Source organism: Oryctolagus cuniculus, chromosome 13, assembly GCF_964237555.1.
Source record: "Oryctolagus cuniculus chromosome 13, mOryCun1.1, whole genome shotgun sequence".
NCBI lineage: Eukaryota > Metazoa > Chordata > Mammalia > Lagomorpha > Leporidae > Oryctolagus > Oryctolagus cuniculus.
The window spans coordinates 28,292,540-28,311,977 of record NC_091444.1 but is presented as its reverse complement, the minus strand read 5'-3'; the positions used below and the strand labels follow the sequence as shown (position 1 = coordinate 28,311,977).

Here is a 19,438-nt window from a genome sequence, read left to right as displayed (position 1 = left end):
CCATCTATACATCTATGTCTATATATAGATATGTGTGTATATATGTCATAAATGTAGTATTTTAGAAGTCTCTGAATAGGTACATTGTCAACATACAAATTTAAGATCATCCTTAATATTAAAGAAATCTCAAAATGCTTTGCCATTGTTTTCTGAAAGTTCCTCGATCACCTTGCCTGGAACTACTTTCCTTTTTCTATGCATGACTTTCTACTGTCATCAGTGTAAGCTCAGAGAATTCAGGTACATTAATTAATAGCTAAACAAACATATATAATTAGGAAAAATATATAATCATTCCAAAAATTAAAGATAGATAACCTTCAGTGATTTTCTTGCCTTGTGTCCTACCATTTCTTCTCCATTTGAGAGGATAATTATTATCTAACAAGACATATATAAATATTAACAGCCCTCTCTCCCAGTATGGCTATGGTATGGATAGAACCTATTTAATCTCATATTGGTGCTTTTTAAAATAAAATATTCACCCAGGGGCTTAATTTATTTATACAGACTGGTTATTTGCAAACCTGAATAAGGAACAGTTTCTTATTGGTTTCTATCATGTCGTAATTGTCAGCTACTTTCCCCACCACATGCACACTTGCATGCATACACACAAAAATGTCATGAACATCTCTAATGTTGACAATTACTGTTAGGTAGTGTTGCTGGCTCAGAATGGCTGTGGCTTTCCACCCTCCAGGTGGCTGCATTTGTACGATAGCAGAGTGATCCCTATGTTTGCAGTTTCTAAAGCTCTTTGGCCACTTCTGGATGAAAGGTGCTAGATCCATAATGTAAGGTATTGTCATTATTGTATTGCAATAGAATCACAGATCATTGTACTAAGAGGAGTGAAGGAGGTAATAGGGACACTTACACACACACACACACACACACACACACAGTCACCCCTTTCTCCTTCTTCTCCATGTCCCTCTTTTAGAAACAAAGTGTTGGTTGCATTCCCTGAAAGATAAACTTAGCCAGGTTCTAAGAGAAGCCAGCCAGTTCTCCAGCAATCGACAAATTCCCTTCCGTTGGTCTATTCTATATGGTTTTCCCCCAAGGCCTGAGCCCTTTTCTGGACTATTGTGCTTCCCGATTTGTAGCCAGACATTTAAGTTACTGACGCTTCTCTGCCTTCCCCATCCTGTCCAGTTTGCTGGCACTGAATGAGGAGAAAACATGCCTTCCACTTGAGGAGCTGAGCCGGGAGAAGGAGAAAGATAAAAGGCTGAAGTTGATACACAATTCAAAGGCAAACAGGAGGGAAAACAGAACTTTTCTTATAAGCCAAACAAAACATGAGCAAAGGAAACCGAAATGAGTTGGCCTGCAAAATGGGGCCAAGGAGGCAACTTGCGTATTGAGCAGAAAACAAGCTGTGTGAGGCAGGGCAGCAGAGGCGCGAGCGTGCTTTGGCAGCTTGTGAGTTCTCAGTGGCAGAAAGAAGAACTTGTACATATGGGGGTAGGAAGGGGAGGGGTGGGGGGAAAAGCTCCCACCCCTAATAAACTAATCTCAGCTAATGTAATGTTTATCAAGTTCCTTGGATAATGATACCATGCATGTCATTACCATCATCAAAACCCAATCTATGTTTTAAAAAGTTACAGATGATTAACACAACATCAAGTTGATGCAAACAATTACTTAAAACCCACACACAGACACAGACACACACGCACACAGACACACACACAGAGAACCAGGAGGTCCCACTATTCTGTAGAATGAGGGAGGCTGCAGCTGTAGGCCGACAGCTTTCATATCCTCATTTGAATAATGTGTCCTGAATCTGTCACTTTATTCATTCTCCTTATGCTCAGTGTACTCTACATCAACAACAAATTAAGTTGTAAATAAGAGACAATCATCACTTTTGTTTTTAAGCAGCTACTGCATAGAGAATTTCAATGTGCGCTCCTTTTCGACAGGAGGAGAAAGAGGTGCTAGAGTTTGCTTTCACAAGCATGAATATGGGGAAACCAACAGAAACAAAAACAGAAACAGTTTACTGTTGCTTAGGGGAGGGAGAAAAAAACATATTCTAAAGCACATCCATCCATTACCCGTCAAAATTTCTTCCAGGAATCTACCAAAACATACAGAAAGAGAAGCTAACTTTCCTGGGCTATACTGGAAACCTAAGTGACTAACACCAGTCACTGGGTCTTGATACACAAGTGGCTCTTTTGCTTAGCACACCTTGAGACAAAAGGGCAAATTCATTTACAACACAGGTGTATTAAGAAACTAATTCCACAGTCATCTTCATTACCTTCTCAGAATTCAAATCACTACTGCATGCATAGAAAATGAAAAATAATAATAATAAAAAAATGTCCCTACCTTTACATCGGAGAAGTAGGTCTTCAGCATATTGGAGCTGGGATAACGGGTATAAAAGAACATGAGCTTTGCTTTTTTCAAGTGATTGGGTGACAGTCCTTCCTGCATGTAGGATGCAACTGATTAAGGAAAACAATTCTACAACCAGAAAGAACCTATCACTCCTGCCTCTCTGTCCTCATACTGGGAGTCTGGAGGCCCACCAGACAGCAGTGGGAGTGCTGGAAGGTATGTGGCACTGGCTACGGAATCCATTGCTAACTTGCTGCTGTTTGCTGAAAATCAACAGTGCCCATCAGAAACTGCCAATTGCAATGGTGAGGATGCACCATTTCATTGCAGAATCTTGGCTACTTCGTGCTGAGGATGGCCAAACATTTCCCTCTTCGGGGTCCATGTGAGATCTATATGTTCACTTGTTGCTAAGGAGACAAATGCATCCAGCAGGTAGTACACAACTCTTATCATAAGAGTTTCCCCTTCTTCACAATTACAGTTCTGTTTGTTCTCTGCACATTCTGTGGTTTACATCGAATTATTATACTACCGTACGTGGAAACATAAAATGCATTATTCTGAACACTGTTCTGCAAGCTTCACATTTTACCTTTTAGTACTAATTTAAAGGAGCTTCTTGACTCACTTTCTTCCTATCTTATTATTATATCCTTTAATTGTTTCCTTTTAAATCACAGCTAAAAATTGGGAGGGGTGGTTTTGGTACAGAAAGAACCGGGGGGTGCATGTGGGGTAGGGGTTGCTTTGTGAAAGCAACGGTCCGAAATCAAATACAATTTGCCTGTGTCCTGGATTTATAGTTAACTCCTTTGAGAGTGACGCAGTAGTTGGGGCTAACAAATCAATAAATGTGGGTTAGCAGATCAATAAATGGCCACTTACCCAAAATAAGAAGGCCTATTTATCTGGAAACATCATTACCTTTTAGATCTGTAAACAGCAGCAACTAAAACAGTTCCCAGGAGAACGTGAGGCTAACCATAACAATCCAGGCTTCCTGATTCTCCCCCAGATTCTTGGCACTCCTCAGCAGATTCAGAGCTGCGATGGCTCTGGTCACATCTGTGCCGCAGCCTGGCCCTGCCATTTCCTTAGCAAATTAATGGCTTTATAATTTATCAGAAATGAAGATGCACGTGGAGAAAATCAATGTGGTCCCCCACAAGGTCAATTAAGGGTCCTTCCTAGAGGCTTCTCTAAGGATTTTCTCTGAAAAGAGAGAGAGTCTAGGAAAAATAAGGAAAAGAGAAAAAAAGAAAGAAAAAGAAAATGTGCGCACACACACACACACAAACTACCAAACAAAAATTCCACACCGTATAAAGAAAGGTCAAATAAACACAGGTCTGCAGGAAAGGCAAAAGTTTCCATCAAGTCCACCACAACGAATCATGAAAATAGAGGGAAATCAGAAAGTTATCAGACAAGAAGAATAAATGAATATTGATGAGTACCCGGCTACCTATAACACAGCATCTAACCAAATATTCTGCTGAGAATTTGTTCGATTAACATTCCCTTCAATATCCCATGCCATTTTAGAAAGATCACCTTGGTTTGTAAAGAGTGGGGTTTTGCTTTTTATTTTTTTTTTAGCTGAAAATAAACAGTCAAAGAAGAAATTTTGATTTTGATATCCGTAAGCCAAAGCAGCTTAACTGAACTTGTGTTTTTGTTTGAGATCCTTAATGATTACAAAGACGATAATTTATGACTGACATACTTCTTGTGCCAAGGAAAGAGCTGAAAGGCCCTCCAGTAACCCCCATTAGACTGATAGAGACGACTAAAGGAGCCGTGGCACACTTCAGGCCCATCTGTCCAAATGGATAAGTGAAATAATAGTTGCAAGCTGTCTCCTATTGCCTCATGATAAGAGTTGCAGGCAAGCCCAAACTTCGACAAACATTCTCAGATCTGCGTTCTAATCTTTTCTTTCAGACGGCTCCATGAAAACAATCTTGTGCATTTAGTTTTCAAATCCCAAATCTTTTCACATTCGGTCTCATACGAAACACAAATTGCTCTGCTGTGCTTCTCAGATAGGCACCGAGCTACCAGCACTTCCTGAAGCTTTCAATACATGTAAATTATGCTAAGATGTTCTCATTCTTTTTATGTAGGAAAAAAAAGGTCATATATCCAGTTTATTTTGATCCGGCTATAGAGGTCTTTTATTTAATGAAAAAAAATTATTCCAATTTGGATTTCTCGAGTTCGTTCTTGCTTTCAGATGTTTCCTGTTGGTAATACTTGGAATTGATCAGTTGGAAGGGAACACAGAATAAATCTTTATCTCTTGCTCATTGTGCAATTAAGATAAAATTCCCATAAAATATATGTCTAATAAACTATTAAAAATAGCTAATGAAACATTTAAAAGCCAACAGTTAGATAATCCTTTTTTTTCCTCCTCAAAATAAATCTGAACTGACCAATTGGTTAATTTCCCTTTTAAGTGCTTGTGCTGAAAAGCAACTGTTCTTCCAAGAAAGCACTAGCTGTTTCCAGGATACTTACACACGCACAATGACTCATGATGGAATAGATTCAGTAAACATACAGCTGTACTGAACACGAGCTAAGCTCCATTCAAGGCCAGGAAAGAAAATGAGCACAAATAAATATTAAGGAGGTAAAGGGGGGTGGGGTGAAGGGGGATGGAACGCAAACAAGATCTGTCCCGGCAGCTCATGTGGCTTTGCCTCAATTCTCTTAGCCATAGCTTTGTGAAGACAGATGACATTCAATTCTATGTGTAATGCAAAATAGACAATAACTGCTGAAACTTGAGACAGCTGCCAGGTGTAAAAAAAAAAAAAAAAAAAAGAAAAAGAAAAGAAAAAGAAAAAGAAAAAAAGGAAAGAGAAAGAAAAAAAAGGATGATAAATCCATAAATGAATGAAAGACATCTGCTCAGGAACATAAAAGATCAGAGGCTACTGCAGCTGAACCTAAAGCAGTGTTCAAACAACCTGAGTGTGGAAGTGTTGTCTGTTTACCAAGCACAATATAACCTCACCTAAACAGCAGCAGCGGGAGGAGCAGCAGAGGCAGCAAAAAGGCAAATGGGAGCATAATGGGCTTTGAAGGCTGCAGGAAAAAAATGTCATTTTTCCAACTGAACTCTGGATCTAGAGAATTCACCTGCTGTACTTCCAAACAAACACATGAGGACTACTTTCTTAGCCCTTCTAAGGCTCTTGGAAACCTGAAGAATTGTAGTTTTTTCCTCAGTCTCTGATTTTCTATTTCTAAGAGACTTTCCTTCCTACAAACCTGAAATGGGGAGAAAAGATCTAAATTATCTCATTTAATGACAGTGATTAAGGCATAGGGTTACTGCACTAAGAAGTTCAACATAATCAGAGGGACATGTGCTTTAAGGATATAGATATTTTTAAATTTACTTTATAGTTTTTTGTGGTGGGTGAACCTAGATTCTTTGTTTTTAATCTACATATTTTATTACGACTAATAAAATTATTATGGCCCCCAAGACTTCTCAAAATGTTAATAGTCCAATTCCCATGGGTTGTTTCACATTACAGAAATTCATTTTTAATCCATGTTTTCTGGTTGGATTTTAATTTCAAATCATTAAACAATGTTTTTCCTTTCTAAGCTTCACATTTTTTTAACATTCTCCCTAAAAGCTGAGTGGGCAAAGCTGGTTGTCACAGAGAACATGTTCAGTTTCTTCACCTGAACATCTTAATGGCTGATAGTACTACCCTTGTGCTTTAATTCGGTACATGCAAATGTTTGAGGCCTAAACAAAGCTATTTTTCTTGAGATGCAAAGAGGATGAACGACAAGGAACAACATGAAGAAAAGCAATTGGCTGGCTGTTTCTTTCAGAATTTGAATAAAACTTAATATTTGATTAAATAGGTTCATTTGCAAAGATACCAAACACATTTTTTATATCCAAGACATGAGGCCTTGGAGCAGGTGCATCAATGTTCAGTTTATAATGTGCACGCACATTCACTGTATCTTCCTCCTAACAGGGATAATGAGGTAATGTGCTCTCTTATATAGATCATATAGGTTTAATGTATTTGTCTTAGAATAGAGTTATCTGATAAGCTGGTGTTCTTAATAGCTCTTATCTTGGCTACTTTGTTCAAAAAGCAGATGACACCTTTTGAGTAGGAAAGAATTCCTTGCGAATTAGATTATTTATAACAGTTTGGAAAGCCATGAACTAAAAATAAGAATATAATAAGGACAATCATAGTGAGACCATTTCATCCCATTCCTACAGATCTTTTCTGGGAATAACTCTACCACACTGTAAAATATGGTCCTGTGTCCCGAACACTGAAGAAAGATGTCACTCACTGTGGTTCCCAGAAATTTCTTCAAACTAAAAGCTTGAGAATTTTGCCTATATCTGTATACTGTCAGGTCAACTGAGGAAAGAACTCATTGCCATAGAAGAGCAGAGACTGGAACAAAGTGTATCCAATCTCCCAACAAACATTTAGAACCTCACTGGCTTAGAAATGGTGGAAACCACAGAAAATATTCATGCCTATCTTCTTCATCCTAAGAAATAATAGATCAATGAGATGAATGGCTGAAAGTAGAATATAGTAGCAGGGAAACAGGAAGAACCATAGGGTAGAAGACCAAAAGTAGAAAATTTAATCATTAATTAAAGCCAGGGGCCAGACTTATTTAGCAATAGAAAAGAAACAACTCCAGGTGTTAGCAACCAATATTTCATATGATCGTGTGCGCTTACCACCCATCAGGGTCTGACACAATCTTACATTGGTAAGAGACAGAAGAAGGTATTCCTCTGAAGAAGAAACTATATTTTCTTTAAAGTCTTTGATACCTATGGAAAGAAAAGTAACTTCTTTCCTTTCAACTCCTCAGAATTCCTCAGGGGATTAGGAGTGGATAAGACAGTGAGCACAGCTGATACTTAAAGCAACCTAGAAGACCCCCCCCCCCCGAAGACAAAAATAACTTAAAAAAAAAGCACAGACAAAATTATAATTATCTGGTGGCAATGAAAAGTCTAAATTAAAAATAAAAACAAAACAGAAGGTAAACTAATGTCTTCAGCTAAAGACTAGTATAAACTTACAGGACATTGAAACCTGAATTTAGATATTCATGAAAATGGGAACACATATCCCTCTACTCTGTGTGTGTGTGTGTGTGTGTGTGTGTGTGTTTGTGCATGTATACTAACACTGCTACTTGTTTCAGAATGAAGTTCAAAGATCTCTACCTTGCAACGAGTTCTAGCCCAGACATTAGCCTGGCCTGATTTCCAGAAGACACACATCCTGCAAAGGGTTAAAAAATCATTCAAGCCATTGTGTCTTCCCACTTTGCCTTCCTCACCATCAACAGCTATGTTCCAATTATTTTGACCAATATTTATTGCCTGCTTATAATGTGTAAGGCATGGTGCTTGGTGCAGTTTGATTTATGACTAGTGGATTGAATTTTAGATTTTTGAAAGGTTGAAGTTAAATCAACGACCGAGCCCAGACTCAATTTTTGTTTATTTATCTAAGTTCTCAAAGTCTTTTTCTTCCCTTTTGCTCCCAATGTTCTTCTCTTCTTTCTCACTATGGAGAGGAACTCCAGGTTTACCTGTCCAAGAAGGTCTCAAACTTGTGGCTCCAGCACCTTACCAGAAATCTTCATAGCTACCATGCAAGTAGGCTGGAACGATGGCGTCCACTAACTAGGAAAACACTTCCACCATAGCTGAGACTTCGCACTTCTGTGGCAGCCTCCAGAGTGGGCTTAGACACTAAAATGTCAATCTCTAGTCATCAGGATTGCTCAAAATCCTCAATTTAGTAACCGCCAATTTGATTGCTAAATTTTATAACCATCTGGTAATTTATTATACAAGAAACAAGCCTCCACCTGCCCCCCCATGCGACTATTCTGCTACCCCAGAAGACCAACAACCACAAGATTTTTAAAAATTTACTGAAAGGATCAATTAACGGGATGTGGGGGAAGAAGGGGGAATGATCAGTTAAAAATACTTGAAGTTCAGAATAGGCCTAATAAAAAATATAACTGGCATCTTTACATAAAAGTCAGGTTCAGCATTAAAAGTCATAAGAAGAGAGTCATTTTTAAGTCGAATACAGCTGAGTTTTATATTTAATTGTGCTCGCTTGCTTTCCAAAATAATTTGCTTTGTGTATGTTAGGACAAAAGATTTCTGTGTGTGGCTGAACAGAGGTTAATCATGCATAGAGGCAGCTGCACCAGACCCAAAGAACAGACCTGGGGTGAACGAGAGGGAGAACGGTGCCATCTGAATACATCAGTACCTGTCTGTTTCCTTTAAAAAGCAAGTCTCACTTAAAGATATGAAGAACTCTGACTCCCCATCCACATCTCTCTCCCACCTCAGCCTCCCCCAAGGAAGGGGCTCTTCCTAAGATTTAGTGGCACCTCCTTTAAAGGGACCTGGAGACTTGCAGAGAGTTTGAAATGTAAATTCTTCTTGTGGAATCTTAAGAGATCTGAACACTTACTTTTCTTTCCACTCCATAATAATAATAATAATAATAAAAAACTTACCAGTTTTAAAAGAATAGCTGAGAGAATTCAAGATTTGCAGTGAGACTTTTTTCCCCCCAATCTCTGAATCTACTCTTTAAACAGAGGGTGAGGGGAGAGAGAAAGAGAAAGAGACAGAGAGAGAATGAATTCAGGGAAACCAGCAGGGAGGGAAAAAAAATGCTTCTGAAAAAGCACATATTAAATACCAGCTCCTCCAGGCAATGAACAACTTGGGAAAGCTGCACCGGTTTGGTTTGGTCGTTAGCTTCTCTGCCATCAGAAATACCCCACTCATGCCTACGAACTGGGATAACAGGGAAGCTTGCATTCTTAAGAAGACAGGCATCTACATTCATCTAGATACTGTGTAAACCCAACCTTTTATTTTGACGTTTGCTTTTTTTCCTTGGGGGGAAAAGAAAAGGATATTGCACTTCCCGAGTAAGGTGAGATTTCGGACATGTCTTGAAGATCGCCACACTCGGACTTGATGAGTGACAAGGAGAGCCCTTCGGCGCTGCTGGGTGGGTGTGCTGGTGAGCAAGGGTGGTGGCTCAGGTGGTGGGATGACATCTTGGTCCTCAGACTCGTGGTGTCCCTAGTTAAGTCTAAGGATTCAGGAGAGGCTCTGTCTTTTCCCGAGAAGGAGCCCGAGGGAGCACCTAGTGGATTCTGAAATGGGTAGGCCATCAAGGGGAGGGGGAAGGGGTGGCGGAAGGTGGACGTGGTGAAGCCTGCCGTGGCCGAGAGAGGCGACTGGTGCAGGGGCTGGTGGTGGCCGCCGGCGGCCGGGCCCGAGGCAGACTGGTCGGATGAGTTTTTGCGGACAACCAGGGGCAGTGCCTCCGTCTGGTCTGTGGCACTGGGCATCTGCACGTTGCCAAAGGTGTCCAGGGGGTTCGGAATGATGACGTCGCCAAAGCACTGCAGGCGCTGGTTGGCGGTGTGGAAATTGTGGTTCTCCCCATTGACTGCAAATCTGGCCTGGGGGATCTGGAGAGGTGGGAAGACCTGAGGAACCTGGCGGGAGGGTTTGGCCGAAAAGACTTTGACCACAGTGTCCACCACTTGCGACATGGCAGTGTTCAGTTCCTGTTTCAAGGTCTCGGCCAAATGTTTGCCTTCGGGCTGTAAGGAGTTTGGCCCGTGGTCTCTTTCTTTGTTGTTGCTTTCCCGCTTGGGCTTGTTTTCCGCCATTTCCTGCTCTCTGATCAGGGCTCGGGCTCGGTCGATGAACTGGCCGGGGTCTAGCTCACACATCTCGTTGTCTGACCTCCCGACCGAGTCCTGGGCCCTGGCCTCCAGGATCTCCGAGCGCATGCTGTCTTCGGACAGGTTACCGTCTTCATCATTTTCAGAGTCCGTGCTGTCGTAGATCTGGTAGAACTTCTCCTGCAGCTGGCGCAGCTGCTTCTGCATGTCTTCCAGCTGCTGTTTCAGCTGTCTGCGTTCCTCTCGCTTCTGTTCTTTTCGGGCTGAAACCAGCTGCTGGAAACTCTGTTGCTGCTGCTGGGGCAGCTTCTGCTTGCGTTTGTTTTCTCTGTAACTTTCTCGGGGACTCACAGACTGCGGGGCCATCTCTCTTTCATTTTCATTGCCCCTTAATGCCACACTGGGGGAATGGCTCATTCCCCGAATGATATTCTCCACCCGGGCGCGCTTTGCTCTCAGGTGCTCGTCACATAAGCGATCCATATCAAACTGGCTCATAGTAGGCCTGCCAAAAGGGGAAAGACACTCTGGGGGACTGTCTCTTGAAGAGTTGCTGCATATATCCTCCTGGTGTACCTCGGAGCCTGTACTAGAGAGGCCGCTGGCTTGGAAACTGGGCTCCGTGCCACCATTTTTGTTCATGTTATTTTTCAACAGCTGGGAAATGATGGTTGCTCCTGGAAAAGGCATCATGGCATCTTCATACGAGTTTGCCCTCTTCAGCAGCTTACGGAGGACGTTTGACTTCTCTCCATCTGCATGCTGCACCACTGAGTACTCAACATCCTGCTCGGAACCTTGGGGATTCATGGCACTAAAAAACGTGGCTCTTGCCTTAGCGAAAAATGCAGATGCTGTCCCTACCGTCCTTTTCACTCCAATGTCAACTCTTCTCCTCTTGGTTTGCCGGCTTAAGAGGGCTGTGCTGTCATGGTCAGGCATCACTGGGCGGTTATTGTGCCATCTTCAAAAGCTCGTCAGCTGGGCACAGCTCAAGAATCCCGGGACCCTGGCCAACAGAACAAAAGGACTGATGAATCATTTTCTTTAAATTTCTCCAAATTTCCTGACCTCAATCCTGAATCAAATGCAAAATGCATAGGCTCTGGGATTTATGGCACATTACAATTATTGCAATTTATTATGCACTCTGCTTGAAATGAAACATTTTTAAATATTTCTGCTCCACTGGTTTAAGATGGATTAAGATTAAAAAAAAAAAAAGCAAAAACTGCTTAAGCACCAGTAATATGATTCTCTTTCACAAATGCCTAAAATGATACTGTTTATCTTCAGAAGAAACACTAGATTATAAGAACACAGCCTCTGACAACCAATTGATTAAATTTTGGGCATTGAGATTCATATTAGAAAAGAAGATGAAAGTGGTCTATACTTAAGAAATAAGGTTCAATTTTAAGGCTGCGTGAACGTTGGACAAATAATTCCATTCTTGCACTAGAAGTATTGTGGTTTTAATGCTTTTAAAGGTAAAAGACTAGAAATATATGCAAGTATTGAACACACACCCTTTATTCCTGAATTTTAAAATATTTTGGTCTTATGTGAAATGGGAAAGAGGACATCCCAATCAGCATCTTTTGTACATAAATGGTCAACTTAGCACTGAGATAAATGCATAAATAGCCATTTCACAAGGCTGCTTATGTAGTACAGTTATGCATTTTTATTAGTGAAATTATATGTGAAGATGGCATCTGTTGCTATCTTAATGTAACTATGAGAAAAATTATAAATTTTCACAGTGTCCTTTGGATGACTTAAATCATTACAAAGTTGGAGTCACTGCAGAAGGAGGAAATTGTCTTATTTTAGAAATCAGTATATGGAACAAATAATGATTGGCTGACGCAAGGATAAATACATCTTCATTCACTACCAGTGTTCTTCTACTAAAATCTGTGAGAATAATACTTCAAATGCCTAAAGAGACACTTTAACCTACACGATTTGTGAATTTGATTTCCTATGCCGAATTAAAGGGAAATATGCAGGGAAAAAAAAAAGGCTAAAAGATGATATATAAAGAAGAAAGAAAATAACATCAATCAAATATGCGAGAAAGAGAAATAGTTCTTTGTATGTGAACTTCCATTGTTTCTTGGGAACCCAATATAAAAAGAGAACATCTTTGCCTGCATTTGATAAAAGCTCTTGGCATATTGTGTGACTTATTAACTAGGGATGCTAACCCCAAATTCTCTGTGTATGAAAGATGCTACCCCTTTTTGTTTACAATTAGCATTTTATGAAGAAAATGAAAATATTTTTTTCACGCTGGCTTTATCTAATATTAAACTTCACGTTTGCTTAACAGAGCACATCTTCACAATAACAGGGTCTATTGCCAAAGGCAGCGTGCAGAGTGCTTGGAACAGCTCCCATCTCTTTCGGTTCACCTGTAAAAACATCTACGTGCTCCCTAGGACTGCATCTGTGGCTAGTTTTAAAGAATGACTATCCATGCAAATAGGCATAATTTCAGCATGAAATAACCTGTAAAAATCAAGGAAATGCTCTAAGCTTAGATGGCAATAATATGTGTTGTTTTTTTTTTTAAGCAAAACATATTTAATGATGCAGTGTTTGCCCCTAACTTCCATGTGAAGACACAACATTTTAAAAGAGCCTGCTTCAGGGTATCATGAAAGCAAGATGATTTCTCTTTATATTTTTTGCATGCTTGAGGATGAAACACTTTTTGCATGTTTCAGAATAACATTTCCTGAATATGACTGCAGTGGAAACAGAGATCTCGATAACTTTAATATTGGGTTTTAAATGGAATTAAGAATGGCTAAGGCCCCTCACCCACTAATAATCAAATAGGTTGCAGAAACAGAAAAATGCAATGACAACTATTTCACAAGTACATTACATCTGTACTAGTGTAGCTGTCAGGTGAGAGAAAAAAGAAACAAGGAAAAAGACAATATAATTCAAAGCTCTGTTAATTGCAGCAACACTTGCATCTGGAGAGGGGTTACAAGGAAGACTCTTCTGTATGTGTATCCACTTTCCATAGATATGGTTCACTGCCATTATTTGACAGTTTTACCTCTTTCCTTTTTGTGTGCAAATCTTTTTCTCTTTAAAACACCTGCAAAGCATTTGATCTGCAATCAAAATGTTGAACAAACTTTCTGCAGCATTTTTTCTCTCCCTGTTCCCCCTAACACCCACGCTGGACTTTGCTCCTGCCCATCCTCACGATGAGCAGAGCACCTCTCAGCAGAGGCTCACATAGGACACGCTGATGTTGCTGGTGAGCAGAAGGTCATCCCCGGGCATCCTTCCTCTCCCAGCTGCCATTCACCTCTGCGTCAACCACACTTCCTCTCATCTAGCCTAGGTATCAACAGCTGCATCCCTGCCTAGTGCTTGAGCCAAGAGGAGGGCTATGCTCTTCCTAAGGTGGAAAGAAATGATACTTTTGTCTTCAGCACAGAATACATGCTAACTAAACATGCTTATACTAACTAAACATGATTATTGGGTCTGTTACAAACCAAGTATCTTATAACACCCTCCGAATTCACCAAGCTAAACTGATCTTTGCAATTCTCTTTCGGTCACCATTTTTAGATTAAATACTGATTTGCTTTTGTGTTGGGCTAAGCGAATTTGAACACTTTGAGGTCTTGTCCTAAAATGTCCAGCTGAGACATAACAAATAGAACAAAACGAATGGGAAAAAATGATATAATCCAGTAAGACAAGGCATTAGATTAATAGACACAAATACGTACCTATCTCCATGTAGCTTAGACCTAACCTTAGACATAAAGGTAGGATGGTAGGGTCCATTGAAACGATAACCCATGGAGGCTTAGGCAAGATATGGCAATAATACTGGTTGGCATAGCAGTTTATTAACATCGTATTTCATGAACAAGACACAAGGATATGAAAATAAGAAAATGCCCTGTTAAATGACTACAACATAAATTAAATCACTTGAAAACATTTTATGCATGCCTCCACATTTTCCCAATCCAGAATTTGAAAGAAACTATGAAATGATCTTATCACCAATATTTTCCTGTCCATTAAGATTTTTAAAAACTCCTCCACTCCTTAATATATGTACTAAGCCATAATGTTTCAACTACAGTTATTATTAATTCTTATTATCTTTTCAACTTAATGTGAATTTTGTGTTTAACCAGGCAATAGGAAGTTTTTTGGATCAGCACTGGTGAATATCAGTATCACTAGGGATGCAGAAAAATACTAATGTAGAATTTGAACCCAAATGTATTATTGATCAAATACACAAACTCTGTCCCTGAAAACACCTCTTTAACTACTGTGAACTCTATGCAGAATTTTTTATTATTAAATATTTGGTTGTATCAATTGGCATGCAATCCACACAAATACCTTGATAATTCCTATTCAATAGACATTTTAATATAGCAGATTCTCCTCCAGAAAAAGACATGATAAGAATAAACACCCAGGTATAATCAAGTCAGATTTTAACTGCTCCAAAAGATTCTTTATTAAAATTTGAGTGATCTGACATTCTACTTAACATACAGAAATTTAAGGATACTGATAACTTAATGTTAGTAGAAAAGAATTTCAGGGAAGACTTTCAAAGGAATACTGCAATATGAAGTAGAAAGTGGTTAAGGGTTCCACTTTAATAAAGAAGTTATTTTGGGGAAGGGGATGCAACTTTTACTGCATCTATCTGGAGTCCAGATTTGGGACAAAGAAGTGTTTCATTATGGTAATTATCCAGATAGTTCAGACAGATCTTTTATGAGACAGGGAGAATGTAAGGTTGGCATGGTTTCCTGCTTAGATTATTCAGATTATCGGTCTTTGTTGATAAAATTATTTGAAGAAATTGCTCGAGGCTACATTTTATTTCTTTCAAAAAATCATCTTTGAATGGGTCTCTAATCTACTTGGGTCAACCAGGTTAAGAAATTTCAAATGGGATACCCTCATCCAAGAAAACTTTAAGTCAATCGGGAAATCAGTAATTCAAGGTGGGGGGAAATCAGATGATTTGATTTAGGCATCCCCAAATCGCTAAGCTGTTCCCTTCACTGTATTCAAGAGTTCATTTCTGCTAATTAGCAACTCTTCCTTCAGAGCTATTTCCGCTTACTATCAGGTTAAGAATGCCTTTGATGTTTATTTTGAAGAACCACTTGACATAAGTTAATGCTACATTGAACTCTGATTGTATCGTCAGGTTTCAAATCTTCCTATCATGATAGAATTCTCAAATCATAACCATTGCACTTAAGATTCTTCCATTCTATCAAAAATTCCATACATTTTTCACCTGTAAAATAAACACAGAACATTTTCGGAGTCATGCCTAAAATATTAATTTCTACTTACTTGGAAAGTCATAGTGCATCAAATTGGTAAATAAAAGAGAATGGAAAATAATTTTAAGAAAATACACTTACACTTCTTTTTTGCAGAAAATGGCAATTCTTTAAATGCCTTTGAGGCTTTAGAATGTAATAGGCAATAAGGCATATATACATAATTCCTTGTGTATGTAGCCCTTCCAATTTATTCAGGGCCTTAAAAAGAATCCTGTATAATATATCATGCACAATCCATTTCACATTAGAACACCAGTAACATTTTATTACTTGTTTTGTTAATCCTAAATCCCATAGCTCTGATATTAATATTGCAAATTTGAGACAATCCCTGAAATGCTAAAAAGAAATTCATGAAAAGAGGCCTCTTTGAGTTTTGAACAAATAAAGAAGAAGTCTGGCAACTTCTAGAATAAGCTAGCTTAGGTTTTAAGATGGACTGTTCTGCTTATGGAAGAACGATGCTAGGAAATGAATAAAGTGAGAACAAAGATGCACGTTATGTATGCATGAATTTTTTCCCACAAGGTGGTGATTAAACTAAATAGAATTCTGCATAATGGACACATAAAATATCAGTAAGTGCCAAGCACAGATAACCCCTATTAAAAATAAAGCAAATGAACATAGCCATAGATGACATTTTAATGACCGAAGAACTTCGAAAGTATCCAAGGCACGCATTGGCGGGAACTTTAATATTTCAGTTTAAAGAACAAATGACACATACTATCTCATTTTCACAGAAACAATGATGGCTACCCAAGCAATAAAATGAATCAACAACCACCACTGGCCATCTACACTATTCCCATGCAACTCAGTTTAAAAAAGGAGCCTGTTTAAAGAAAAATTCAAAAGGTCAAATTGCAAGAGCTCAGACATAATGCTCAGATTGCATTTCCAACATCTTCCCTCTGACACCAAGCCGCAGTCCTGAACTTCATCCATTTTGCCATTAGATAAATGTGTCCACTGTCAGGATAACACAAATACTTTCCTTTCTCCATCTGCACCACACATAGCCCATTTCATTTAAAAAAATACTTGGAAGTTTGTGCGAGAATCTCTTCACTGAACGACCTGCCCGCATCTTGCATCAAACAGAAAAGCACAGTTACCTCTCATGTACTTGTTTTCTTCTCCATCAAAGTCATATCTAGGACATCTGGTACATGTCTGGTACAATCACAGGCTCATTCTACTTTATGAGTGTATTGAACATAAGACTTGAAAGAGTTTATGCACATACCTATTCTTTCTGGGCAGGGAGAAAGCACGCTAAAAAAGAGAAGCTTTAACATCAGTAACACTTCCAAACTGACTTTGGTATTCTTGGCAGTTACACGCCACCATGGCTGTCCAAAACACACACACACACACACACACACACACACACAAAGGACTTCTCTCTCTTCTCTCTTCTCTCTCTCTCTCTCTCTCTCTCTCTCTCTCTCTCTCTCTCTGCCAAGCACAGACCTAGGAGATAGGCATAAACTGGAGGGAAGCAAGAGAAAGTCAATCTCCCTCCACCTGCTGCCTGAAGTGGGGGTGCTTTGGCAGCCTAGCAGACAGGGCCTTGGGAGCAAACTGCCAATATCATTAAAAAAAAATCATACCAACTCACCTCCCACTCCCACCCAAAGAACTCCCACAGCAGGGTTTAAAACACAGCAACAGCCCAATTCCCATTAGCCCAGACAATCCTTCTAACCAGGACAACTATAAATTCATAAACCTCTACAACCCTGGCGCAAGCACTGTGGTCTGGAGCGGTACAGACACACTTAGACACAGAGGAAATGTGCACCTGTCTTTCTTGACACAACACACCTGTCAGGCCCTGCCCATGCGCACTCGGCTAATAGACTTCTGCCTACCTAGTTTAGGAGAGGAAATGATTTTGTGTGTGTGTGTAAGGGAGGGCAAGGGTGGGGGAGGGGGAGGGACACGGACTGGAAGAGAAAAGACTCTTTCTAGCCTTGACTGAGAGGCGGCCACCCTGTGCCTGCTCTGTTTTGTTTTAATAAGCTTAAGGAGACAACACAGACCTTCTTGGAAAAATAAAAACAATCAGGTGAGTACACAGCCTTCCCCCAGGCGGAATAGGGCTCTGGGTTGCCAAGAACAGCAGCCTCACACTGGGACCTGCCTCCTTGGGCGATTGGCGACTGTCGCCCAGTCCCTCCTCCGAGTTCTGTTCTGGAGTCTGCCTGAAGGACTCAACTTGCACAGGAGCTGCGAAGGGGCGGCAGAGCCCTGCCTCTGGGGAAGGCAACCCCCCACCACCACCCTGCTCTCCCCCAACGCTCAGCTGTAGCCCGGGGAGCGACGGACTGGCAACTCGCTGGCACTCCAGAAGAACCAGCAACTTGCTAAACTGGACTTTGGGTGACCCCCGCCTCCCTTCACGTCCCCCTCCTGGTCTGTTCAGGCAAGATAGCAGCTCTCTCCCCGCTTCCCGCCCTCCTCACTCTTCCCTCCGGTAGCAGGAATTCCCACTTCTCCTCTCCCCCTCTTCCTCCTCCAGTCCTCCGAACTGGGGTGAAATGGTCGGGACCCCCCACTCCCCCACCCCAAACAAGTCCCGACCGAGGTTGCCCAATTCCACAAGCTCCCGCTGGCTGAGACTCTTCGCCTCGCCTTCGCGTTCGCGCTCCGAGACGCCTCCGGTCTACCCCGACCGCTACCCTTCGAGCCCCCCATCCCCGAACACCCGGCCTCCGGGGCTCCCGGCGCCGCCTTACCCTACTCGACCGGCCCGCGCCCTCGGTCCCCGAGCTCAGGAGAGGGGCGCCGCGCTGCCTGCCCGGGACCCATCCCTGCCGCGTTCGCAGCCCGCTCTCCGCATTTCAGCGTCCACCGCGTCGGCCGAGCAAAGTAACAGAGCGCCCCCCTCCTCCGGTCCCCTCCTCCCCACTCCCGGCCCTTTGCCCGGGTGAAGAAGGAGAAGTGAAAGGTATGCAAATGACAAGCAAATTGGAAGAGCCGGGAAGAAAGGCAGCTATCACCAACAAGACAAAGAGAAGGGACGCGGGACGGGCCCCGGAGTTTGCGCCCGGGGAGGTGGGGAGGCTGAGGCTCGGCGGAGAGCGGCGCCCGGGCGAACAAAAAGCTACGCGGTCCTCTCTCCGGGGGAGAGAGGGCGAGGGAACCAAGGCAGGGGCGCGGACGCCCCCGCGGCCCCCAGACGCGGTACACAAAAGGTGACAGGATCAGCGACAAGTCCAGCCGCGCCACCCCCCACCCCCCCACCCCCGGTCAACACCAGCCCTGGCCACCAGCGGCAGAGAGAAAGAAACAGAAGCCAAGCGGATCACTTACTCTCGGGGGCTGGGAGGAGCGGGGCGCGGAGTTCCACTGAGGCTCCTGCTTACAAACTGTCTAGAGGCTATTTTATTATGATTCATTGAAACAACACCATTTTCTCCTGGAAAAAAAAAATGTTTGCACGGGTATGAGTACCGGGAGGCTCTTTTCTCTCCTTCTCACTCCAGAAGGAGCCGGTGCGAGTGGTTCTGGAAAAGGGGAGGGGACTGGCGAGGGGGAGAAGCTACTTACGCCGTGCGGAGAGCGGTGGGACGGAGCCTGTCTCCCCCTCGGCGCCGGCGGAGAGGAGCACACGCGCGCGCACGCGGTGGTGTCTTGCGGGTGATGAATGTGGTAATTGGACCAGGGACGGTGAGTCTGTGCGACAGCGAGCGAGCGGGGCGAGGGCGGGGAAGGGAGAGGACGGCTGAGGCGAGGCGAGGAGAAGAGCGGAGCAGAGAGCAGCGGAGGAGCGGAGGCGAGGGGAGCGCAGGAGGGAGGCGCGCAGGGGCGCGGAGCGGGGCACGGGAGCGGAGCGGAGCGGGCGCGGGCGCTCGGGGCCAGAGCTCTTGTGCGCCGCTCGCTCTCCCCGGCTGCAATGG

General features: G+C 42.1%; 1 protein-coding gene and 1 long non-coding RNA gene across 24 annotated transcripts in view; one reads left to right on the top strand and one right to left on the bottom strand.

Moving 5' to 3' along the window:
* Nucleotides 1–19,227, bottom strand: part of PROX1 (prospero homeobox 1) — a 51,985-nt gene extending 32,758 nt beyond the window's left edge. For 6 of the 17 annotated variants that reach the window (XM_070055301.1, XM_070055302.1, XM_070055306.1 and 3 more), the window contains exons 1-4: nt 19,089–19,121; nt 18,852–18,957; nt 9,372–11,158; nt 2,362–2,480 (exon numbers count right to left, since the gene is read on the bottom strand). In XM_070055301.1, coding sequence (XP_069911402.1) covers nt 2,362–2,480; nt 9,372–11,091 — 1,839 coding nt within the window. In that variant the 5' untranslated portion in view covers nt 11,092–11,158; nt 18,852–18,957; nt 19,089–19,121. Of the gene's footprint in view, nt 1–2,361; nt 2,481–9,366; nt 11,159–18,274; nt 18,658–18,851; nt 18,958–19,088 lie in introns of those variants that run through there. The other 11 variants (XM_070055303.1, XM_070055307.1, XM_070055310.1 and 8 more) reach the window with 4 other exon arrangements.
* Nucleotides 19,074–19,438, top strand: part of LOC103350974 (uncharacterized) — a 183,647-nt gene continuing 183,282 nt past the window's right edge. For 4 of the 7 annotated variants that reach the window (XR_011381442.1, XR_011381440.1, XR_011381438.1 and 1 more), the window contains exon 1: nt 19,084–19,208. This is a non-coding gene — a long non-coding RNA (uncharacterized lncRNA). Of the gene's footprint in view, nt 19,209–19,438 lie in introns of all 7 variants that reach the window. The other 3 variants (XR_011381444.1, XR_011381441.1, XR_011381439.1) reach the window with 1 other exon arrangement.